Source organism: Caretta caretta, chromosome 10 (genome assembly GCF_965140235.1).
Source record: "Caretta caretta isolate rCarCar2 chromosome 10, rCarCar1.hap1, whole genome shotgun sequence".
Taxonomy (NCBI): domain Eukaryota; kingdom Metazoa; phylum Chordata; order Testudines; family Cheloniidae; genus Caretta; species Caretta caretta.
Genome location: NC_134215.1, coordinates 7,481,447 through 7,506,833, shown reverse-complemented (window position 1 = coordinate 7,506,833; position 25,387 = coordinate 7,481,447). Strand labels below are relative to the sequence as shown.

Genomic DNA, 25,387 nt, shown 5'->3' with positions numbered 1-25,387 from the left:
CAGACTTCCACTCCTCCTTTCCTGGCAAATTTTCCAGCCCTTCCCATGGGCTGATGGAAGTTGCTCTGGTTCAGCTGACAAAACCCTGTCCTCCCTTGGGCTGGTTTGAGAGCAGGCTCTCCTCCGGTCATTGCTAACACCATGCCTGCTCACTGAGAAACGGCACCAACTGGCTGCACATGGGCTCCGGCTTTTCGGCAGAGCTGAGCACTCGTGGCTCCAATTGAAATCAATCGGATCTGCGGGTGCTCAGCCCCTCTGGAAGGTCAAGCCCTACATGTGTAGTTGGGCGCCCAGAAATGAAGGGGCCCCAAGTCTGTGGTCACTTATGAAAATGCCTGATGCTACTGATTCCCCCGAGTGTTAACTGGAAATGAAACTGATTCTAAATGAGGATTCCAGGGGTGGTCGTGCTCATAGGAGGTTTTCATAACAACTGCCCAGCTGATATTTTCTTTTCCTTTAAGAGTCTGAAGTCTTCAGAGACAAGCCTAAATGAAAGCCCAGGGGCCTCTCTCCCCCACGTTCAGGGGTGTTTGGCAGGTTAGATCAGAACTTTACAGCACAGGCTTGCTGGGTGAGGCATAGGCATTGATCCCACAAGTCATACGTGCCTGCTCAATACATATTATGCATTAGGAGACCCACTGAAGTCAGTGGGTTTGCTCCAAGTTCAGAGTTGAGCATGTGCATAAGCCTTTGCAGGATCAGTGCCTCAGACAGTTGGGGAATTAGAATTAGTCCAAAAACAAGGGGGAGCTCCCGTCTGGTCCTTGGCAGGCGGGCAGGCCGGTGCTTGCGACAGAGCAGAGCATGGAGATCCTCAGGCAGAGGGACACAGACGAGGGAGCAGACAGGTCAATCAGCGATGGCTCTGCTGCTGTCTGGGCGCTCTTGGGCAGAGAGGCAGCGCACATCCCACAGTGCGGTGGGGAAGTACAAAATAACTGACCACATGCACTGACTTCCAGTATCTAGCAAGAGACGCCTTTAATCAAACTGGGATTGAGCCCAGCTTTGCACAGGGGCAGAAGCACATTACTGCGCGAGGAACAGGTACAGCTGGGTCTTGTCTCCAGGGATATGACTTTGGATTTTAGCAACAAACGTGGGCCATGGGCAGGCAGATGCCAAGATGAGACCTATGCTAGAGTGTATGCCTAGCCTTACCGAAGCCCTTTTGCTGGGGTTCTGGTCCCACGGTTGGGAGCCTTGGAGGGTAGAATGTAGACTAGCTAGAATGTAGACCCTTCTGAGTGATCATAAACACTGGCTGAGCTACAGCCAGGGACACGGCCTTGAATTGGGGCTGAAGGGAGCTCAGACTGTACTGCCTTTGTAACAAAAGTCAGGGCTGCTGAGAGTCACTGGCACCCTCCAGCACTAGCCAAGCTAGGGAAGAAGTGCCTCCGCTAGGAATCATTATAAAGTCATGGCCCTCTCAGTGCTAAGTCACCACGCTGGTAGGTGCTGATTGCCGGCCAATGGCTCCAATTCACCAGGCTGCATTTGTAATCTGTACTGGGCGTTCTCCGGCTCTGCCTGACGCGTCACTCCCCAGAGCCTCAGTCCTGAAGCAGCTTGTGTTTCACAGTTGAGCTCTCTGAACAAAGGTGAGCAAAGAGGGTCCCGGCGGCCGTGCGGGCACGCAGCTCGTACAGGTCATAGTCGTGGGCCCACTCCACGTTGCCCCAATGCTGGATCTGAGAGAAGAGAGAACAATCAGCTCACTCAAGAGTTAATTAGAAAGGGGTTTGAACTTCAGAACGTCTTGGCCTCCACTTTTCTGTCTGTAAAACAGAGATAATACCTCCCAGGAGTGGCACAAAGCCTCAGTAACCAGTGCCTGCCCTGCGTTTGGAGACCCTCAGGTGAAAGGGGCTGCAGAGGGCAACGTATTAGGGCCTGATCCAAAGCTCATTCAAGTCAGACTTCCATTAACTTCACTGGACTTTGGGTCAAGGATGGTTTGGTGCAAGGACAGAACCTTTTCTGTTCACAACCATCGCGTTAGCATTAGCTTAGTCCTTGGCAAAATGCTTAGGCCTGGCCAATACAAAGAATCAAGACCATTCCTTGGCTTTGCACTGCAGGCTAGAGGAGGGCCAAAAAAGAGCAGTCCAGCTTCTGTAAAAGAAATCCACAGCCCTCAGCAGGTTGGACTCAAAGCGCCTTCGGCTGTTCCTCATGTGACTTGCGTGGCTGACCACTCATACTGTATTGACCAGAGGCAGCCTGGTGCAGTGACTGTCTCCTGTAATAGCAGGCAGTTCTGTGGCCAGTCGTTTGTGCTAGGAGATCACTTCTCTCGCTGAGATTATCGCTATTTGAATCCTAGGGTTGCTCTGGAACATACTTTACCTGGAATTCTTCCTCCAGGCGAGACAACAGCACAGCTTTTTCGACCGGAATGTGTCTGTCAATCAGTCCCATGGACAGAATCAGAGATTTCAATTGTGTGATCACATATTCTATACCTGGGAAGGGGGAAAATAGCAAACGTGAACCACGGTATTTATACAAAATCATGTCGGATTCTTCACACCTTCTGAAGGCGCAGCCAGGGCATAACATGTTCGGCAGGATCAGATGGGTAGATGATCCCCCACACCTTGGATCAATGCACTCGACAGAGTCAAGTCCACAGTTAATACACATGAAATTTCTGTTGCTACTCAGGATCCATTGTTACTGTGATGCAAATGGCTGCATCTCTGACTGCAAACCACTTTCTCTCATTCTGAAACACACCCTTGTAATGTAATAATGCCACACCACTGGATACAAATTTGGAAGGATTCCCTTCTGCAGAATGGTAGAGCTCACATCCTATCGCTGAAGAGCTGGGGATGAGATCAGAGAACACACACAACCATCCAGGAAAGGGAGAGAGAGAAAAAGGGGCTTGATCTGCGGAGATGATGAGCATTTGTGACAGCTGGAGGTGCTGAGCGCCACTAAAAACTAGGGCCATGTACAGGGCAAGGGGAGGAGACGAAGCATGATTCATGCTCAATCTGAGCTAAGTGATCAGCTAGAGTCAAGGCCAGATTGGGGATTGATAGTCAACTGACTGCCCAGGAATACAACAGCTGGTGCCTGTGGCCTTGCCGTCCCCAGCTGAAGACAGACGTGCCAAAATACCAACCAATCAACTAAAAGAAGCACCCCCGACCTTACCCTAAACACAAGCTGTAAACAAAAGGCGACCAGAAATGTTTGCAGGAAGGATTGAGGAGGCCCTGAAATCAGAACAGAGAGCACACTTTTCTACTAGGAATTCAGTGTCTCATTGTCTTCTGACGAGGTAGCCAGGGATTCTGGTGGGTTTCTAGTCAGGGCTTTGGACCGGAGCCTGCGGAGAAGCTCCAGAGCAGTGGAGCTGCAGGTTTTTGCCTGGAGCTGGAGCGGAGCCAGAGCACAGCTCCAAAGCCGTTTCTAATCAACTTTGTTTAAAACATTTTTGTTTTGAAAGGAGAATGACACAAGGAATAAAGAAGGGACGTGTCGGGGTAAAAATCTGTTTTAAAATATTTACCACTGAACTGGAAGAATTTTTTAAAGTCTTGGGCGCTTTTCACCATTTTTGCTGTTTATTCACATCTTGTGCTTCAAGGAGGATGAGCAATGAGAACAGATTAGTTAGTTTCACCTTCATTTCCAGTCAGATTCACTTTCTGGATCTCCTTCAGTTTCACAAGAGAAGAACAACTGGGCTGCCAATAACCACAGCTCTTACATTTTAAATTTAAACTCAAGGGGTTTTTGTTTACTGGGGGAGGGGGAGTCACAAAACCATAAAATTGTTTCTGTGCATTTGGGGTTTCAAACCCCTTTTCTTGGTAACAAAGCCTAAATTTTGGACCGAAATCACCTGAAAATGTCACGTTAAGGAAAAAATAAATATCAGTAGTTCTGAGAGAATCAGGGCCTAATACAACAAGACACTGTACAACGAAGAGAGCCCCTGCCATACAGAGCTAGAACTAAAGGTCTAGCTTGGATTCATTTATTTTAAACTACAATCCCCCTTTGTTTTCCCCCTGTTGATTTAAAGTCTCCCTTCCTTCCCCTAAATGTTTGTGTTGTGCTGGTCACTGCTGCGAGAGAGGAAAAGGCGTATATGTGCTAACGGTGCTTCGTGAACTCGGGATGGATGGACACACCAGATAAGTCGTCCTCAGTACCTTGCAGTGCCCACATGTTGTAAGATGCCAAATGGCTGGTGAAAGTGTCCTTGGTCCTGGCTGGGATGTTGGGTCCCATGATGCTAGTAGAGGAGCCGATCTCCACGTTGTACCTGAAATGAGTTAGATGGTACCAGACAAACGATTGGTCGGTGAGACGTGAGCCTCAGTATCATTATGAAGCAAGACTCTGGCTAAATTTAGCCCTGGCGTAAGCAGATACAACCCTCACTGATGTTGGCTGGGGTTATACCTGCTTTTGTCCCTGGGGGGTCTATGTGGGGACATTTTCCACCCACACTGCACTGCTCTAATTCATTCACAGAGCCAGTCAGTGCAATGGTGTATGTGCAGCAACATCTGGTCTTGCTTATGGAATTTACAAGCCTAATTCCCTTCCTCCTCAATGGGATGAGAAACACCATGAAGGATCTCCAAGACATCACGCTGGAGCCTGGCCAACAGCAGCTCCTCGCTGCTGGAGACTTGACACCCCTTAGGTACAGTCTCTGCCCTCCAAAGCCTCCTCAGTGCCTCTTTCCATAGCCCAACGGGCTGGCCCCAGAATAGCTCGTGAACTAAACTGTCACCAGCATGATTGGTCTTCGGATAGTGCAGTGACGAGCACCCTCGGAATACCACAGAGAGGGCAGCTAGCAACGAGAAGGGAAAAGTCTTTGACTTCTTACCTTTTCTCAGCCCACTCGATCATGGGATCCCACTCATTCTTCTGCAGTTCTACTAGGCCGGCTGGCTCCTCCACCCTGTAGCTAGAACATTGCAACAAGAAAACAACCTTCACCAACAAATCATTGGCCTTCTTCACGCAGTACGTGGAGCAAACCTACCGGGCAGCTAAGCCTGTTTCAGGGATGGCAAGGGGAGTCCAGTATTTGAAGAGCAGGTACCGACCATAAGCTTCAATGCGTATGCTGCCGGCTACGGAAAGGAAGAGCTTCCATTGACGACCCTCCCACAGATCCAGAGCCCTCTGCTGGACAGACCACCAGCCAGCTCTTGATCCCTGTAAGGAGCGATGCTGCTCCCACAGCCCTGCCCACATTTAGGGCCTGATGCTGTGATATCACTTCCAGGTCTGTGCCTGTGCCCTCCTGAAATAACCGTGAGGGCGGAGTGCCGGCCTACAGTTCTGCTTCACACCACGAGAGACCTCTGCAGCCACAGGCTGCAAAGCACTTTGACCAAAGGCGAGTCAGTTTTACAGATGGGGAAACTGAGGCGTAGGGAAGGCCATAGACTTGTCCACTATCAAATGGGCCAGTAGTTGACCTCAGTGAGCACTGGATCAGGCCCTAAATTGGCAGTGGGATTAAGTGCTGTCCAGTGGTCAGAGCAGGGGCACTGACCCCTGAAGCACGAACTTGTTAGTTATCTGTTTTAAAAAATACTTCCACAAAACCTGGCAAGGGGGGAGGGTCTCAGAGCCCATGCTCCAGCTTGAGCAACTACACGGCTATTTGTAGCCCCGCAGCATGAGCCCAAGTCAATTGATCTGGGCTCAGAGACTCGGCACCAAAGTTTTTCTTTGCAGTAAGAAAAGGAGTACTTGTGGCACCTTAGAGACTAACCAATTTATTTGAGCATGAGCTTTCGTGAGCTACAGCTCACTTCATCGGATGCATACCGTGGAAACTGCAGCAGACTTTATATATACACAGAGAATATGAAACAATACCTCCTCCCACCCCACTGTCCTGCTGGTAATAGCTTATCTAAAGTGATCATCAGGTTGGGCCATTTCCAGCACAAATCCAGGTTTTCTCACCCTCCACCCCCCCACACAAATTCACTCTCCTGCTGGTGTTAGCCCATCCAAAGTGACAACTCTACACAATGTGCATGATAATCAAGTTGGGCTATTTCCTGCACAAATCCAGGTTTTCTCACATCCCCCCCACCCCCATACACACACAAACTCACTCTCCTGCTGGTAATAGCTCATCCAAACTGACCACTCTCCAAGTTTAAATCCAAGTTAAACCAGAATATCTGGGGGGGGGGGGGGGGGTAGGAAAAAACAAGAGGAAATAGGCTACCTTGCATAATGACTTAGCCACTCCCAGTCTCTATTTAAGCCTAAATTAATAGTATCCAATTTGCAAATGAATTCCAATTCAGCAGTTTCTCGCTGGAGTCTGGATTTGAAGTTTTTTTGTTTTAAGATAGCGACCTTCATGTCTGTGATTACGTGACCAGAGAGATTGAAGTGTTCTCCGACTGGTTTATGAATGTTATAATTCTTGACATCTGATTTGTGTCCATTTATTCTTTTACGCAGAGACTGTCCAGTTTGACCAATGTACATGGCAGAGGGGCATTGCTGGCACATGATGGCATATATCACATTGGTGGATGTGCAGGTGAACGAGCCTCTGATAGTGTGGCTGATGTTATTAGGCCCTGTGATGGTGTCCCCTGAATAGATATGTGGGCACAATTGGCAACGGGCTTTGTTGCCAGTGATCACTTTAGATCATTGATAACTGATTATCAATTATCAATGATAACTGTTGCCTGATGATCACTTTAGATAAGCTATTACCAGCAGGACAGTGGGGTGGGAGGAGGTATTGTTTCATATTCTCTGTGTATATATAAAGTCTGCTGCAGTTTCCACGGTATGCATCCGATGAAGTGAGCTGTAGCTCACGAAAGCTCATGCTCAAATAAATTGGTTAGTCTCTAAGGTGCCACAAGTACTCCTTTTCTTTTTGCGAATACAGACTAACACGGCTGTTACTCTGAAACCTTTCTTTGCAGTGTAGACATACCCCTAAAGGCCAAAGACAGTTCTGATCCCTTAGTCAGAGCTCCTGGAGTTCAACGGGGCAGGCCGATGGGTTCAGTGAAAAAATAAAATACAGCAGAAAGGAATTCTAGAGCAAACCAGGTGTTAAGGCCCAGCACAGAAACTGCCATGCTCCGTATAGCTAAATCCAAGGCGCTTGCACGGCCAAATACTTACAGAGAGCAACATCTTGTGGGGAGCAATTCAGGCCTAGGGTAAAGTCTCAATGGAGCTGAACCCCATCACACCCGGGCTGAACTGGCACCCCCGTACAGGGGGTGAAATCTCCCTGGGGTTCATGAGTTTGGAGGAGAGGGGGTGACACTGTGTTGACACTATGAGTGTGTTGTGCTTCTCTACCCCTAAGGAGTGGCTCTGTGCTGGTCCCCTTTTAGAAGGGGCCCGTCCTCTGATCCACGTTGGCTGCTAGGCTCAAGGGGACGTACTACTCACTGGAGTCATTGCCGGGGCTGCACCTCTACAGAAAGAGAAGGGCAGAGGCATTGTTCAAGCCAGGGCATTTGTCCCAAAGGCTGCATTTGTGCCAACTAGTCACCCAGCTTAATGTGTTTCCAAACCTCTAGACACCCGTCCAGTCTGCCCAGCTGGAAGATGCAATAACCCATAATAAGGCAATGAGACTGCCCTGGTTTCTAAGCCAGAGGTTTCCCTAGTGAAATGCAAGCCCAGACAGTCCCCTACCAAACAGTGTCTGTCTCCAGGAACTTTACAGCTGCTCTGATTATCTGATCTTTGTTTCGCTGAGATGGGTTGTCCAAAGCTGTGTTGCACAATGTGGTCTGCAAAACAAAAGGCAGTTACACCAGCCAGCTCTGATTTTACAAGGTCCCAGACAACAGCTAAAGAATCCTTATCGTGCTAGTGACTGATTAAGCTATAGTGACACAAAGCCTAGCCCGGGAGGTTAATGAGTCCAAGCCCACTGAAGACGGGAATCTTCCCAGCTTTGGATCAGGCCCATAAACACAGTGCTCCCATGAGCAATGACAGGACGGGAGCACGCTGGAGGACTTGGGGTAAAATAATCTGGATGAGAAGCATTTCCAGCTGCAAGTCAGGTTCCATTCACATGGGAGTTTGGCCCATGTTAGGGGGAAGTTTTTAACCCTAGGGTTAGACCCAGTAGCTGCTAACAGGTGAGGCGCGCTTTGCCCCAGCACTGTGGGTCAGGCAAAAGCCAAGAATGTGTAAAAAAAAAAACTAGACTTAGCCCCTTTATACATCAATCTAGTTTATGTATTTAGCTCAGCGATGGGGCCTGCACAGACTACAGCTCCCAGCATGCTATGCTCCATCTTTATCCAAGATGAGGCTGTCCATAGCAGTGGCCCAGTGAAACCACATGTTAGATTCCTTCCCACCTCGAGGCTCACTATGGAGCCTCCCCTTCCACCAAAGCCCACAGCGCTCACCAGATGCATGGTGTAGGACTTGATGGTGTCCTGCTGGGAATCCCATTCCGTAGCAACAGCAATAGCCAGGGCCTCACTGGGGACAGTGAAGAGTTTGGCCTGGGGCGTTTTCAGCTTCCTGTGGTCCAGGTTTATTTCAAAGCCACCTGGGGATCAGATTAGAAACCCAGCGGGATTCCAGGGTAAAGCACACGAGGGATTCACATGCAACCCCCAGGCAGGGGGCAGATTCAGAGATAAAGCTGAGGGGAGCAAACTCATCCCCGGGCAATGCCAGTGATACACCTGGCCCAGGAGTCTCCCCACTGAAGGTCTTAGGGGCCCCGCTCTACCAGAAAAGAATTTCCAAGAACCATTCTTGGAAGCCATTTCCCTTCCCATGGTTTTGCCAGCCAATGGGGAAAGGGCAAACCAGGTTTGGGCACAAAGCTAGCTCTCAAGGTCTGATTTCCAGGCCTGGGCAGCATCTGCCGGAAGGCAGGGCCCGCGTTCCATAACCACCCTTCCCTATGCCCGGCTGTCACACAAACGGCAACGCGGCGGACACCCGGCCAGACTCCTGGCAGAAGCACTCACCTTCGCCTTGGGAGATGCTAACGTTCTGGTAAAACCTCTTCCTTTCTGGGGGGGGGAATTAATATACTCAGAAAACAGCAAGAACAACAGTCAAGCCCCTCTCCTCATCCCCACTCACTGCAGATCTGACATACCGGCTCTCCTCGGCAGTGCTGAGCATGGCACAGCTGGCCTCCCTCCCATCTCAGAACTTGCTGGTTCAGAGTCCCTCTAAACTAGCCCATGTGCCTGAGTCCCTCTGGACCTGCCTCAGGGCTTTGGTGTGAGGCCTGTCCTGGGAGAGGGCTCACCATGAACCAGGGGCCCCTCTTTAAGCAGAGCAGCTGCTTCCCCCTAGCATGCTGCGCCCAGCTGTAGTCTCACGCCTGTTGTGCGGCACCCATATACAAAGCAATGGGCATGACCTTGACAAGGGTGTTATGGCTCATTTGGCTTAGTAATGAGCCAGGCTCAGCCCCGCTGTGAGCCCACTGAAGCCAAAGAGTCACCCCAGAGATACATCTTGGTCATCCATTCTAGTTTTAACCCCTCCCCCCACCCACTTCCTAAGTGCCAACTGTGCCCAGGTAGAAGGGAGACACCCAACTTATAGCACCATTCTTCCCCTCCATCCCTCCCTCCCGCCCCCCATGTCCCATGTAAAAGCAATCCTTGTCCCATGTATTGAACAGAGGAATACGGTGTCGGCATATTACACACTCCTCCTGATCTTTTTCTACATATAGCTTTCAAATGCTGTTTACTCTGGGGCACTAGGACCAGATGCTGCTTCTCCTCTCTACACCAGGTGGCCTTGGGGGACACCTGCAAGGAGGAGGAGCCAGAGACTCCAGCTGATCAGGGCAGAAGAAGCCAAAGCAGGACACTCAGAGAATTTGCAGCAATTTTGACTGGACGATCTGTGCCCAGTGCTGATCAACTGTTCCAACCAGCTCTCCCAGTCTCTTTACCTGCTTCCCTCCACACCGGCCCCTCTTCTCCCCTGCCCTTTTCTCTCCAGTTAGCTGATCCGTTCCTAACTAAACCCACCACCAAAAAAAACCCCAAACAAACAAACAAACAAAAAAAAAACCCCTGGCACTAACGTGTCATTTGCTGTCACCCCAGTGTTCCAGTGACCTGTCAGGAGCTTTTCGCAGCTGGTCAAAGCTGTTGCACCTGCTGGAGAGATGCAGCAACTCCAATCAGCAGGAGCTACAATTCCCATGCAGCTTAGGTGGGTCACCAATATCCAGCCAGCTTTAAAACAGCTCCCTCGGGTGTGATTTCAGACGGAAGCCGACGATGTGCCTGAGTCTAGAATAGCCCCTAAATTACAGCAACAAGCTAGCCTGTCGTTCTGCCCTGAATGCTCTCTGGCTGGATCCAGGAGCATTGCCCACAACGCACAAACCTGCGTTCATGTAGATGTATACTGCAGCGTGCAATTTAATATACTGGGGAAGCAATGATCTCTTTGCTCTTCCCCAGGCCTTTAAACTGAGGATCTCCCTCCCAGCTGCACCCGTCTGATGCCAATCTGGTGCAATAGCAAATCTACTGCTAGGGGTTACAGGGCCCCGTTTTTAGAAGCCGTTTCCATTTGGCACCTGCACTGTTGCCAGGCACAACCAATAGACTTTGAAATGGCATGAATGGCACCTGCTAATTCCCTGACTGCGCCCACACGTAACACAGCTAGATCCCTGCACTAACAGCCGTCGCCGTCACACCCACAGTATTCCCCGTCCCAAACAAAAACCACGGTCAATGTTAATGAATGAATTCAAGGGAATCCTAGGGCCTGTGTTACGCAGGAGGCCAGACTAGATGATCACAGTGGTTCCTTCTGGCTTTATAATGTAGTACTAAATTAACATAGGAAGACCGGCTCTTTGAGGACATGCAGAGCAACAGCAGGTAAACAAGTTCCAAACTGGGAGCTACGTGCCTGTGCTGTGGATCCAGTTCTGAGGCTGTGTTAACACGGGGACTGGGCCACTTACAGAGATAGACAGACACCTGGACCCATTTCCCACACAAAGCAGGGAGAATGGGCTACCTCTCCAAACCCTTGCCCTTACGGTAGTGACAAACTGGGCCTGGACTATGGCTCCATTCCTACATCTGACTGCACACGCAGGCCCCTGGATTTCCAGAGTCCCAGTGAAGGCAAAGGGAGTCTGCCCAGACCAAGACAGTTGCAGGATCAAGGGACTTAAAGAATGCCATGTTGTTAGGACTATAAAAGCATGCGCCCACAACTTTCATCCTGCAAAAAGACACCCTCCCTAGTCCTGTTTTAATGGGACTGAAAGACATGCATTTCATTGCAAGTTCAGGGTTTTGGCTTGTGAGAAACAAAGGGTCAAATTTCACCATCCTTGTACAAACTACTGAAACCACAGGGGAAAAATGTTTAAAGCGTCACTTCTACAACTAAGAAAGGATGGACTAGTGGTGGAGGTGTTAGCCTGTGACTCAGGAGACCTGGATTTGATTTGCTGCTCTGCCACAGACTTTGTGTGTGACCTCAGGTTCTCTGTCCCTCCGTTCTCTGTCTTTTAAGTGGGGAATCACAGCACTGCCCAGCCTTACAGGGGGGTTGTGAGAAAGAATAAATTAAACAATGTGAGGTACTCAGCTACTGTGGTGACTGAGGTCACAGCAGAACCTAAAACAGAACTGCTGCATCTGTGAGGCCCTAGGCAGGCAGAGCCGCAGACTCACACACGGTCAGCAACAGGCATGAGGCATTAGACTTCAAGCTCTCTGGGACAGGGGTGTAGTTTTCTTTTTCCCCTGCAGCAGCCTGCACATACGTGAATAATAAATGTTCATCATCAGGCTTGAAAAACCTGGGTCTCCACAACTACTGCTTCAAATGTTGGGCCTGCCCTGCTCTATAAATAGGGGATCAGGCCCCTCTCATAAACCGTGGTCACAGCCAGCTTTTAGGACGGGCTAAATCCACCCCTGATGAACGTCCCTGCCACCTGGAAATAACCGTGTTGAAATCCGCCGCGTGTGCAGCAGGATCGCTGTCCAGCTTTGTCCTCACCTGTTGGTGGCGTGTACGTCCGTGCCGTGCCCGGCAGTGAAAGGCTCGGGCCCCCAACAGGGGGGGCCGGGCACAGCCGTGGGGCCTGGGGCGACCTGGCGCAGAACAGCCGCTGACAACTGCGCCACATTCTGGGGAGGCAGCGAGCAACCGCAAGATGGGGACGACCGGGCCCTGTTAAAGACCTGGGCTCCTCACGACTCGGGACCGCCCCCCCGGGATCAATGCCCGTCCCCGTCCCCCCCAAAGCCCCAGGCTGGGATCAATGCCCACCCCCAAAAGCCCCCCAACCGGGGTCAACGCCGCCCCCCCCAAGAGCTCCCCGGCCGAGATCAGTGCCCCCCCCCCCAAAAAGAACCGCCCCCGCCGGGATCAGCGCCCCCGCCCCCGCCGGGATGAGTGGGCCCCAAAGCGAGGAGGGGAGAACCCCGCGGAATCCCCTGCGAAACCCTATAGAGTATATAAGGGCTCTGGGCCCGTCTCCCGCTCCCGACAGGGGCCGCAGGGACGCGGCTGGAGGGACAGCCGCCTCCCCCTCACTCCCGCGACTCGGCGAACCGCCCTGCCTCTGGGCGCCGCCATCTTGCTCACCCACGTCCAATCAGCATCATAATCGCTATTTTGTCCCTCCGCCTGCACCGTCACCCGGACCTACAGTAAACTACGAGACCCAGGGGGCACTGCAGCCGCCCCCACGTGACGCCACTAGACCAATGGGCACGGCGCCCCGCCCCCCGCCGAGCCCGCTGGGCCAATCAGAGTGTGCGGAGGCGCCGCTGGGAGGCCCTGAGGCGGGCGGCGGGGGCAGCCGGCGAGTTCCCGGGTCGGTCAGGCGGCCGGGCCGGCTCCCCGCAGCCCGAGTCACGCTGGCGCCCGGGGACCCCCCCGAGATGCCGGTGCGGAGCGAGTGCTGCTGCCCGGGGGGAGCCCGGGGCCGCGGGGCCGCCGCCAGCCTGGTGCCGCCGCCCCCCATCAACACGGCGCAGCCCGGGGTCGCCACCTCCCTGCTCTACAGCGGGGCCAAGTTCCGCGGCCAGCAGCGCAGCAAGGGCAACGCCTACGAGGTGGAGGTGGTGATGCAGGTGAGCCCCCGGGGATCCCCCGCCCCGCCTCTCGGGACCCCCCCCGGGCTCCCCCTAGCGCCCGCTCCCTGGGTCCTCCCCCGGCTCCCCCTAGCGCGCCGCCTCACCGGGGCCCCACAGAGGTCCCCCCTCCCTGGGGGACCCCCCCCGAGAGCGCCCCCTGCAGCCCCTCCCGGGGTCCTCCCCCCGCCCAGGTCCTCCCCAGGGGGCCCTCCTAGAGCACCCTCTGCTCCCTTCCTGGGACCCCCCTAGAGTGCCCCCCGCACTTCCTCCTGGGGTCTTCCCCGGATATCCCCAGAGTGCCCCTTGCCTCCCTTCCTGGCTCCTCCCCTTGGGGACACCCCAGAACACCCCTTCTCTGGGGACCTCCTAGAGCATCCCTGCCCCCTCCTGGGTTCCTCCCTGCGTCCTCCTACCATGCCCCCTCTCTGGAACCCCCCATAGCACCCCTTGAGGTCCTCCCCACAGGGGTCCCCCCTAGAGCACCCGCTGCTCCTCTCCCTGAGAGCGCCCCCTGGGATCATCCTCCCTTTTGGGGCCCCTCACTTCACCCTAGAGTGCTTCTCATATATCTTCCTGAGCGCCTGCCCCCCCGGGATCCGCCCCAGTACTCTGTCTTGCCTCTTAGAGTCCTTTCTCCTGAGATCCTTCCTGTTCTCCTAGAGCACCTCTTGGGGATCCTCTTGCCCCACCAGGGCCTAGAATGGTGCCTGTCCCCCAGAGTGTGGACCCCCATGCACCTTAGCCCCCCTGAGCCCAGGCACCCACTGCCCCCTGAGAGCCCTCCTCCAAAGACACCATGGGCACCTCTTTCCCTAATCCCCTCATTTCACAAGATCAGGATCCAACATTTATATATGCAATATTTGCTCTTAAAGCACGTCCCTCTCTTAGATGGGGACTCCTGCTCCCTGAGATCTCCACAGGAACCCCCTTCTCTCACATACCTTCTCTAGCAGAGACTGGGATCTACATTGTCCCCAAAACACACACACTCATGCACCCATGCGACTCCCCCCTCCCAGGGCATCCCTTTCCTCAGATCCGGACCTACTGCCTCCTGAGACCTCCGCATGAAGCTCCCTGCCTGTAGGACACTTCATTCACAGAGATCAGGAGGGGACCCCAGGCCAAATAGCATCGGCAGTGCCTGTGAGGTGGATGTCCAGGGGAGGTTAGGGACCCTTCCCACCCTAGGAAGGTCTTCATGGCTCTAAATGTACCTTGGGCCAGCAGCACCTGCGAGGTGGAGGTGATGCAGGTGGCTCCCCCAATCCAGGCCTGCAACACAAGGGCAGCTGTAATACAGACAAGAACAGCCTTTGAGTTGGGCGAGGCAGGTGAGACCTCTCTTGGGACCCACCAGGCCCCCACCCCAGATTGCCCCGGCATGAGCTAGAGCAAATCTGCTCAGCAAATGATGTCTCCCCCTCATCCTTCATGGAGCAGTGGGGGTAGAACGTAATAAATGAACAAAACCTTTTGCTAGTCTGGAGGCTCTTCCCTCAGCTTCAGTCGAGGAAGAAGCAAGCAGCTGGGACTGGCTGAGTGGGTGGGTAATAGGCTGAGTGGGTAGTTGCATGGCAGGCCAGCCTGCATGAGGAGGGCTGGGGAGGAAACTACTCCATACTAGTCATCTGGGCGTAAGATGCCCCAGACATCGGGTTTTCCAGCCACCACAGGTGGTTTGTCCCTGAGAGGCTCACGCTGGGACTTCAGCTCTCCAGCCCTGAGATTCACAATCCGTGCATGTCTAGTTCCTGGCTCTGAAGCATTTGGATCTCCTGCTGACAAGGGAACAACAGCCGTGTCTACTGACACTTCAACAGCACAGCTCCAGCGCTGCAGCTGTGCCTTTGTGCTATAGGGTTGGCCCTTCCTACTGCGACCGACAGGCGTTTTCTGTGCTGTAGTTAATCCCCCTCTGCAGGCAGCGGTAGCTGAGGCCAGGTCTATAGTAAACGTTAGGTCGACCCAGCTGTGTTGCTTAGGGGTATGAAAAATCCACACACCTGAGATATAGTTAAGCTGACCAAACCCCCAGTGCTAGATCAATGGAAGTATTCTTCCATTGACCTAGCTACTCCCACTCAGGGAGGTGGATTGAACCTCCCATCGATGTAGTGTCTACAGTGAAACAGTGCAGCATACCACTGTAGTGGTTTAAGTATAGGCATATCCTAAGCCGACAGAAGAATTCTTCTGTCAGCCTAGCTCCTTCTACACTGGGAACTCGGTCAGCTTAACTACGGTGCTCAGGGATGATTCCTTCACAGCTCTCAGTGAGGTAGCTAGGTTGATCAATTGTAAGTGTAGACCAGGCATTAGAGCAAATCCAAGCAATCAGTACTGGAACGGAATGAAGCAAGAGCAGCTGTTGGGCCCAGCTGTGCTGCAGGGATCTCTTTAACTGAGCACTTGTCTCTGCAGCCCTCCCATTCCTATTTAGAGTGATTGTTTCTCTGTGCTTTATTTTTAGTTGTAGGCACTGGCATGATCACTTTGGACAGAGCTGGCGAGATGTAGGGTCGTGTGTAAGTGGCAAGCCAGATATCTGATACGCTCTTGCTATAAAACATCCTGCATGTTTCAGCTCTGTTTCCAGCTGGATTGCAAAAGATCTGGAGGCTTATATAACAAGAGCTATGATGAAGCCTGACGCATTGGTTAGTGTTGTGGAACAATGTCAAAGTCCTAAGGTCAGCAGACATGAGTAGCATTTAAACCATACTGTCAATCTTCACGTACAGTGCTACATTTGTCAACAGCACAAGAGTACCTGGAACAGCTAGCATCAATGGAGTCCTCCTATGGGTGATCAGGTTCGTTACAGCTCTTCTTCCCCCAAAGACTACCCAGTCTTTTAGCTTAAACGCTGATGTTTTGCATGTCATCTGAAAGGCAGCGTTAACTACAATTATTCTGCATAAGCGCAGTGAAAGATTGCGCTTAATTTGCTACAGATGGGAAAGATGCATCTTTACCTTTGATGACTGGGTTTGTCAAACTCTTCGTTTGGCTTTGAGAGCTGATCTGATGATTGGTGGGTTTCTGAGCAGAAGTTTCTAGAAATGGAAGTATCCCAGTGTTCAGACACTGCATGGCGAGTAAATGGAACATTCAGTCAGAAGCCCAAGAAAAGGGCGGGGGAGAAACAAAGGCATTGGGAGACAGGTATGTGTTAGATACAGTTTAAAGAGAGATACACGCAGACTTTTCCAGATGGCAAACGTTCCAGAGAAGGCTCTTGTGTGCAGCAGTGATGGAGTTGTTTAGAAGGGACTAGGCCATAGTGCCAGATAAGTAGAGAGAACTCATTGGGGTAGGTCATGTTATGGAAGTGGTGGGAGACAGATTCACAAACAGTTTTGTCCTCAAAGCCAAGGATGAAACTAGAGTTTCAGGTGGAGAGAGAGAAAGATCTGATTATTTGAGGATGTTCCCTCTGTTTTTGTCACTCGCAGATGTCTAGATTGCTGGTAGCGTGTGGTTAGAACAGGTGACAGACAAATCAGAAGATCTGGCTCTGTTGATGTGCTGTGATCTTGGGCAAATCACTTAACTTCCAACTCAACTTCCCCTTCTGTAAAACAGGGATGCTTACCCATCTTCATAAAACATTTTGAGGTCCTTGGGTGGAAGGTGCTATACAAGTAGAACATATTATTAATTAGCTGAAAGCACATAAGACATTCCCCAGCCCGCTTTCAGAAAAGGTAAAGTGGATACCTCTAAATGATTCTCTCCTGAGTCCAGATACCACTGTGTGATCAGCACAAATGACTTATGAACAAACCTGGGCAATGCAGTTCTGTACCATCTTTAACAGAGCTGAGACTTTAAGGCCCAATGCTCAAAATGCTCTGGCATTGGGCCAACTTGGGTATCTTGTCCCTGGATACACACACTTACAGATTTTGTGCTCTCCATCCTAGCATGTGGATATGGAAAACTCCTATCTTTGTGGATACTTGAAGATTAAAGGCCTTACAGAGGTGAGCACTTGTTACTAAACTCCTTTTCTATACTCCATTCTCCTATTTCTGGCTAAAGGTATGAAAGTCTGAGAGGTTGAGCCCATAATTAAGAGGACCATTGGGTACCTTCATCCCTTTCCTTTGTTTTTTTTTTTACACAGTGTAAACCAAATATCAATGGTTTTGTAGCAACTTAATTAAAAATTGTTTTAACTTGATAGCAGCGCTGTAAGGGCTGAGCTGAAGCGGCCCTGAGTTTGCCATCACCAGTTAATTGGCTGTGCGTGTATCTTTGTTGCCCCAAACCTCCAGACAAGCCAGATCTTCCTGAAGTTCTTCTTTCCACACCTTTCATGTAGGACCTGCCTGTATTAACAGCTGACCTCTCAGGCATTCAGCAAGATGACTGGTTTAACATACAGATTGTCCGGTTTCTTTCTACCTCTGCATTCCTTTCCTCACAAGCTTTTCCTGACACAGGCTCCTTATTTCAGCTGATGATACACGTTGGCTCACCACTGTTGTAGAGCTTACTAAGCATTTCCATGCAGTGAAACTCTAAAATAGACCATAGTTTCAATGTACGCGAGCAGGGGAAGCCCATCCAGCCTAATTCTTCTGTTTGTCTTTGGCTGATCTGTCACCTTTTTCTTTAATTTCACCATAGCCTCTGATCCCTTCTCAAGGAGCAAATTAAAGGTGTGGGGAGTCAGCAGACAGATTGTGGGCAAGGGGACCAGTGTAGGAGAGATGAAGGGAAGAAATGAGCTATGGAAGAGAGATGGGAAGGGGCACCCCATTAGAAGTGTATGGAGCGGGATAAAATAAGATGCAAAGCAGAGAGAGGGGAGACATCAGACCAAACTCTCCGACCACTTTAGGGGGTTTGGTGCTGATGTGTCATTCTTTGCTGAAATGCTCGCCAGTATCTGAGTGTGTCCTCTCCTGTATAGGGCCCGGGTTTTTGTTTTTTTGTTGGCAAAATTCCTTAATCTTTAATCTTTTTTACCCTCCTCCTAGGAATACCCGACCCTTACCACTTTCTTTGAAGGGGAAATAATCAGTAAAAAGCACCCCTTCTTAACGCGGAAATGGGATGCAGATGAAGACGTCGATCGTAAACACTGGGTAATTAAACATATTGGCAACCAACTAGAGATCTAAAACCACCCCAAACACATTACCTATTTAAAGGGGATATGCGGAGGGTTTTTTTAAAGAAGAAACAGTTAAGGCTTTGTTGTGATGTATCTTTGTTGTTGATATACAAAGACAGCCTGGAAAGTTCTCTTTTGGCTTTTCTCCTGGTTGCTTTCTCCTGTAGGGATTCTTTCCTTTGCTTTTTTTCACCCCTACTGATGTAGCTTCACTGATGTTGCTGCACCAGTGCAAAGCCCTGGTGTGGACACACTGTACTGGTGAAAAAAGTGACTGGCACCAGCATGACTCAGCTGGTTTGAAACTAGGGGAAGCTCCTCTGGCAAAAGTCGCTCTTTACCCAAGTGCAGCACTAGTGATTTCCAGCAGTGCAGTGACATCTGTGCTGCTATGTTTGTGCAAGAATCACCCACGTAGACAAGCCCATAGATCAGGAATGTCAGTTCTGACCTTCCGTGGCTTGGCTAGAGGATTTCTTTGCAGACTTTACAAGTGCTGCCAGCCAAAATCTCTGATCTGTTCCTGAGAACGAATGATATGATCTTCTGGGCTGATGGGACCACACCTGGAGTAAGGCCTTATTGTGTGATAGATTCAAGCCAGACTAACTAGCCAGCTTGCCTTGATCCAGGGCAGGCACCCATATCAAAAGCCACCACTTCTACTGGGCCCTCTGCTGGCAAGTCACAGCAGCAATCCCTTACCATCTTCACTGCAGTTGCCAAACCTGGAGACAAAACAAAAAATCCTACTGGATCATCAATTCCTATTCCTGACATTGCAGGGTGCAGTTCCCAGAGACTCTTACCTGCTAACACGTTCTTCCCTTCATAAACTCTGCTAACTGAAAGCCAGCTGTGCTCTAGGAATTGATTTTTGTTTTTCCTGTGCTTTCAGGGAAAATTCCAGGCCTTTTACCAATATGCAAAAACATTTAACTCGGATGATTTTGATTACGAGGATTTGAAGAACGGGGACTATGTCTTCATGAGGTGGAAGGTAAAAAACTTCCTGTGGATGTGTTTCCTCCTCTCCCCCCCCCCCCCCCCCCGCCAGCTGGTATGAAACTGCCAACACTTAGAACATGAAATGCATGGGCACTGCATACAGAATGAGATTCTGGGAAGGGGGTGTTTGTAGCAGCACTAAGGATTTGTCCATCCTTGCTTGAGAGAGACATAAACATCTTTAAAATGGCACTTCTGTCGAGTTATTCTGCACCACTCAGCACATGTAGGTAGCTGGAAGGAATAAGAGAGACTTTTTGGGCTGTGTGTTTTTTGACGCACTGTATAGCCAATTTTGTTGTTTCCACTGGGTAGCTAAATCTGTTCCTTCCCATTTATGTGGGTCTTTCATGCTGTTACAAGGGGAGAAAACCACTGTCTTTAAAAACAGGAAAATGTGATTGTCAAACCACAAATTGGCAGGTGAAAGCTGAAATGACTTCTAATGTGCTCTTTAAAAACATTGGGTTGCAAATGGACAATGTCCCTTTAAGACTGTCGTAATGGAGATCTTCTGAAAGGGTACAATGGTCACTATATACCTGCTGAATAGTCCCTTTGGTCCATGCTGGTATGACTAACATGAGTTCACAGCTATAAAATACTCACTTGACATCTTTCTCTATTGATTTCCAGAGCTCGACCCCTCTGACTTATAACAAGTGCATATGTGCACCCCAGGACTTCTGGGAGGCAAAGGTTCAAACCCATTTTAAATACAAACCCTTGTTATCTTTTGTGCAGGAGCAGTTCCTAGTCCCAGATCACACGATCAAAGACATCAGCGGAGCTTCCTTTGCTGGGTTTTATTACATCAGCTTCCAGAAGTCTGCAGCATCTATAGAGGGTTATTACTACCACAGGAGTTCAGAATGGTAAGCGGAGCTTCCTTCCCTTCTACAGGCTGAAGGATGCTAGTGGTGTCCGGGCTATCACTTCACAGCCCTGGGATTGGAGGTAGGACCTTACCGTGCTATGAAAGAACAATGTTCCACCAGCCCTACTCACAGCCCCTGGCATGAAACTCAGGCTGGCATGGAGAGAGAGTTTCTATATGGTGTGTGGTTAGGTCAGCTGTAGGTGCCCGCACCAAAAGTGGTGTCACGCTTGTCGCTCTGTCTGACAGCTCTGCCCGTTCACACACCTGTCACTAGCCATGGAGCACGGTAAAATCGAGGTCAAAAGATCTGAAGTGGAGAGATTCGGCAGCTGCTGGTGAATTGCTGCTAAGTGCTATTGCTACATGTCAAAAGCTTTTCTTTCCCTCCTTCTGCTTGTCTGGCATCATACTTACTGTATGCTACACGAGTGACTCATTCTTCAGCTGCTGGCTGTTGAGAGGAAGCCATGACTTGTATTACACATGATAGTATAGCGAAGAACACTCGGCATCTTGAAATTAAAATACTGTCTCTGTGATGCTGGCGATTCACTTTTAACCTCTTCAGGACTGACTTTTTGAATGTTTTCCCTTCCCCACTTGCCCTGTTAGCATGGTGTGCTGACGCCCAGTGTCAGTCACTTAGTTGCAGGGCTCACGAGCAGGTCAAAGTCATGGGCTCATGGCTGCTTCCTGGACTTGGCTCTTGCTCAATGCTGAGGCTTTGGGGGCACAGTTAGATACTGTGAATAGGGTTTTCTTACTGGCTGTAGAGCTGTCCCTACATTAATACCCCCATCTTGGTAACACCATCCCAATAACTGATGTCAAGCCTGGTGGTGAGTAGCTGCTAACTTGACCCCTTCAGTAATTCCACACATACAGCAGGTGCGGGCTTCCTGAACAGCTAGCCCCCCTCCATCTTTACTATCGAGAAATCTGTAGCTCATGAGGATGGAATAGAGGAACCACCGTGCAAGGGATTCTTTCCGGAGCCAAACTGCTGGCCATGGCTGTGCTGCACTGCTGCGGCCTTGGTCCACCATGCATCTAGCAAGGGGCAGAGTAAGGTGCTCTCCTGAGCAGTGGGGCGGAGGCTGCCTGTGGGCTTGGTAAGATTGTGTCCTCGGCACTAGCAAGTCACAAGCCTCTCACATACTTGCTCCCATGCTAGGGTAAAAGAGGTTGGGGGGGCGGTGTGAGTGGGGAACAGTAGTACAGTATCACCGCTGCAGGATTGGCCTCTCCTATAATTCTTGTTCTGCTAGTCTCCTCTAACTTGAGCTTCCATGCACTCAACACTCTGCGTCTGCTCTGGGTGGGACCAACTGCAAAGCAGGCATCTGTGGAGGAGGACTTTTTGAAAAGAGAGTGAAGAGTGTTCCTGTAACTAACAGTTCTGCTGTTACAACCTTCAGTCAGGTTTCATTCAGGTCGGTGCTTCCCAGTCTGCAGAGCCTCTGCCAAGGACCCATGGTGAGCAGGCAAGTCCTAGGGTGCTGGCTCTCCTTTGCTAGATAGCTTGAAAAGACTATTAGCCCTATATTTTTAGCAATATTAGGAAAGTAAGCAACGGCCAGAGCTGTTAAGTGATTTCGAATGGGTGGGGAAGTGTGCACAGCGATGAATGGAACGGTCTAAGAGTTTGAGAGCCCTTGATGCGGGTGCAGCTTTTTCTCTCCGGATGTAATGAATGCGTCAGACGTTAATTTAAAAGCGTTTTGTGAATTGCAGCAAAATACAACCAGCTGTAGACAATCCAAAGTGATGGGGCTGAAAATCAGGATTCAATCGAAGAGGCACATTTTAGAGCTTGCTTCCATTCTGAAGTTGAATGGTCAGATCCTTAAAACGTGTAACCAGCTGAACAGATGCTGGGCTCAGGGAACGGTTGGAAGGGGAAATGGCTCATTGTGTCTTATCATTATCTTCCCTGTTTTTCCTTCCTCTCAGGTATCAGTCTCTGAATCTAACTCATGTCCCTGAACACAGTGCACCCATTTATGAGTTCCGATGACAGGTGGACAGAATGATACCAAGTGAAAACAACACGGGCAGGAGAGAGCGTGATCTGCCACAAGAGATGTGTCCCTGTCGGAGTGGGGGGGACACGCGCTTCTCTTCTGCCCAACGGACTTGTGAAAGAAAGCATGAATGTCAGCCCATCCGATCCAAGGAGCATGGCTGCAGGAGCTGGAGTCTCCCTCCTGCCAAGTGGCAATTTGATCTTTAATCTGGTTTTAAAGCTACCTTTAAATGCACTTTCTTTTTGCACAGCTAGTTTCTTTATCACTGAAATTCCTCCTGACCCCCTTCTGGAAGTTTGGTCCTAGCTGGAATCAAGACCTTTTCCTCTGAGTAATAAGAAAACATAAGCTCAGCACTTTTGGTTTCGTGTTACGTCCTAGTATGGGTTGAAATACAAAGAACGGTGGCCGTTCACATTTGTCGCTCTGACAGCGCTGCCGCTTCCAGAGCCTGGGCGTGTCGATGCATTTGCGAGGCTTTGCCTAGCGGAGAGAACTGCTGATCTGGAGAGTCCTCTACAGAAGCATTTGGCTGAGACAGACAAGTCTTGAAGACCTAATGAATCTCCAGCTCATACTGGCTAATGAGGTTAGCCGGAGCTGTAGATCTCTCAGGAACGCTAGCCACTTCTGAGCTGCAAGCTGTTCCTTTGTCTCAATATGCCACGGGGAATAGATTAAATGTAAAGACTTCCAGGCCCTCAGTAGAAGTGGATCTGAGCTCTGCTTACTAAGTGTATATTTGCTCTTTACTTAAGGGTAAAAAAATAAAAAAGACTTTTAATAAAAAAAAAAATATTTTTATGGTTCCTCTTCCCAAGGACCCTATGGCAAATGCACAATTATTCAGAATTACATTTTACTGTTTTCACATTGAAAACAGTGAATGTCTACATTAGTTTTTATATATATGTATGTAATTAACCAGCAGCTTTGGAAAAATCATCCTGGTACAAGTGTTTAGCAGCATTGCAGAAAGGATAGTGAACTGTTTAGCATTTGTACCTACTCTTCGTGCTCCACCAACATCACTGCTTGCTATCTTTATACCAGGCAAAACGAGAAAAACAACAAAAAGAACAGTGGCTGTCCTACAACTTTGAAACGTTCAAGTGAAATAACTTACGGCTTGTGTGCCAAAGTGTACGCGTGTATGTGTGTGGGGAGGTTTTTTTAAAGACATTTTAAAAGTTGGCATCAGTTGTGTATTTAATATGACGCTCTATGCGTGCAGGGCTTTCGTGGGACAACTTACCATGCTTTTTTCTGGCTGTTTTATGGGGGGGGGGGGGAAGCTATTAAGAAAAGGGAGATTTGTTCCAAGAGAGCAGATCATTTTTTAAGAATGTTTGCCACTTGCAATCAAAAAGCAAAGCCCTTCACTTATTGAGTGCTAAGCTGTTTTTTTAACTAACTTTTCCTTTTCACAGTATCCGTATTGTATTTTGCAGAGGCTGAGCTGATTGTTCAAGCCTTAATGGGAAAGCATTCAGGTCTCAGTGGGCTCACTTTGTATATTCTACATTGGGAACTTGGTTTATTTTGCTTTAGAAAATGAACCGGTTTAGCCTGCTCGGTGACATAGTATTCAAAGCTTTGTCCTGTGGCCCTGTTTATCCTAGCTGTACCCCATCTTGAAGACAAATTTGGGAAAAGTTGCCTAAACAGGCAAGGAGTCGGTTTCCATCTTAAAGGTTAGATGGGAAACCACCTGTTGTATTAAAAAAAGGTGAAGGATGAGGGAACTTCTTGTAGGTTTTGATTGATAGCAATGATGGAGTTAAAAAATGGCTAGAAGACAAATGCTGAAATGATCTCCGATAACAGCCAGAGGACAGGGTGGGTGAGAGGTGTCTTGTCTAGGTCTGCTATTCTGATGACACAATGACTTGAATAAGGCACCTTGGCAGTACAAGGGCTGCTGGCTTACTCCTGTGCACTGGGATGGGTTTGTCCTATTTCAGAGGTGGTGGTTCTGGCCACAAAATATGAATGGAACATTTTTCTCAGTTTTCCAAACTAAAACTGATCAGGCCCATCTGCGCTAATGCCTCCTTAGACCCTTTTAACAAAAATTAAATTTGCAAATACTTTTAATCCGTTAGTTGTTTCTGTGCCTCTGGAGCGGTGTGCAATATTGTCACTGATACCCGACCCCTCACTATGACATTTTTGTGGCAATTATGGTTAGGCTTTAACTTTCTAAACATTGTGGTGGCCACATGCAGAAACCAGGTTGCAGGAGGTCCCTGGAGTCATCTAATAATCAGGAAGCTCTCCTAATGTGTTTCCTAAACCACTGAGACTTGATGTTTTTGAGAGGGATTTGGGATGGAAGGGGCTCCTTTTCCCCTCACATAAAGCATATTTCAGCTGAAATCCAAAAGTTGCAAAGGAATGAAAAAATGTTAAAGGATTGTCTTACATTCAGGAAAGGAGAAGCTTTTATTCTCTAAAGCCTTGATTTGCTTGGGTTTTTTTTCTTCTGAAACTGTTTAAGCTAAGAGGAAATGCTCTTAATTATGTTGCATTGTGGTGAAAGAAAACTAACAAGGTGAGACTTCTTGGGGAGAGTAAGTCGGAGGGTGGATCTTCGAGTCTTGTGAAAGTTTTACAAAAAACCTAATGTGGGTGCAGAGTGAGTATATTTATGATTAATTGTGGAAAAGGGACTGGGAGAAGTATTTTGCAGAGCTATCAACGTCCAAATTAAAAAGAAATGTATTTTAAGGAGCGCTTGTGTGTGTGTTTGTAAATCAAAGCAATTCTTGTTTTATAGGAACAGCAAGTTGCATCTTGCTGATCAAGCTTTATGGCTGGAGAATCCAATAAGCTACTGATTGTCTTAAGTGAATTACCCTGGCTTTAATTGGAATAGAATGGCAAGCAGAAAATAAGCTAACCATCAAATTATAGTGAGAAAGTTCTCTGAAAAACTCTTTTTGATTTGTTAGCTTTTTTAGACAGAGCACCTAAGCCCCCTCCTTTCTTGGTTTCAGAGTAGCAGCTGACCCCTCCCACACACCGTGGTCCAGGCCTTAAAGGTACAATACTGACAACACAGCTCTTACAGCACCACACATCAAACCTAGAACATGGTCACTTCAGGAAAATCAGCTCTGTGGTTAGTTTACATGTCTTGCTGTTCTGGCTTAAATTTCTTTTCCCCTTTCCTGGAAAGCCTGGATGGGTTTTTTGTGTGTGTGTCTTA

The 25,387-nt window shown here is 49.4% G+C and overlaps 2 protein-coding genes across 3 annotated transcripts; one reads left to right on the top strand and one right to left on the bottom strand.

The window, feature by feature from the left end:
* Positions 1–965: 965 nt before the first annotated feature.
* Positions 966–12,288, bottom strand: ATPAF2 (ATP synthase mitochondrial F1 complex assembly factor 2). The gene is made up of 8 exons (XM_048866578.2): positions 12,046–12,288; positions 9,006–9,050; positions 8,430–8,575; positions 7,699–7,796; positions 4,877–4,957; positions 4,188–4,300; positions 2,362–2,477; positions 966–1,703 (listed from the first exon to the last, which is right to left on the bottom strand). Exons 1-8 carry the CDS (start codon positions 12,173–12,175, stop codon positions 1,566–1,568), a joined length of 867 nt encoding a protein of 288 aa, XP_048722535.1. The 5' UTR covers positions 12,176–12,288; the 3' UTR covers positions 966–1,565.
* A 543-nt stretch (positions 12,289–12,831) lies between these two features.
* GID4 (GID complex subunit 4 homolog) lies at positions 12,832–24,906 on the top strand. Of its 2 annotated transcripts, XM_048867118.2 has the most exons (6): positions 12,832–13,127; positions 17,063–17,122; positions 18,125–18,232; positions 19,160–19,261; positions 20,014–20,144; positions 22,103–24,906. In XM_048867118.2, the coding sequence occupies exons 1-6, from the start codon at positions 12,936–12,938 to the stop codon at positions 22,164–22,166; spliced, it is 657 nt and encodes a 218-aa protein (XP_048723075.1). In that variant the 5' UTR covers positions 12,832–12,935; the 3' UTR covers positions 22,167–24,906. The 2 variants fall into 2 exon arrangements, with proteins under 2 accessions (XP_048723075.1, XP_048723074.1); XM_048867117.2 differs by lacking the exon at positions 18,125–18,232.
* The last annotated feature ends 481 nt before the right edge of the window (positions 24,907–25,387 follow it).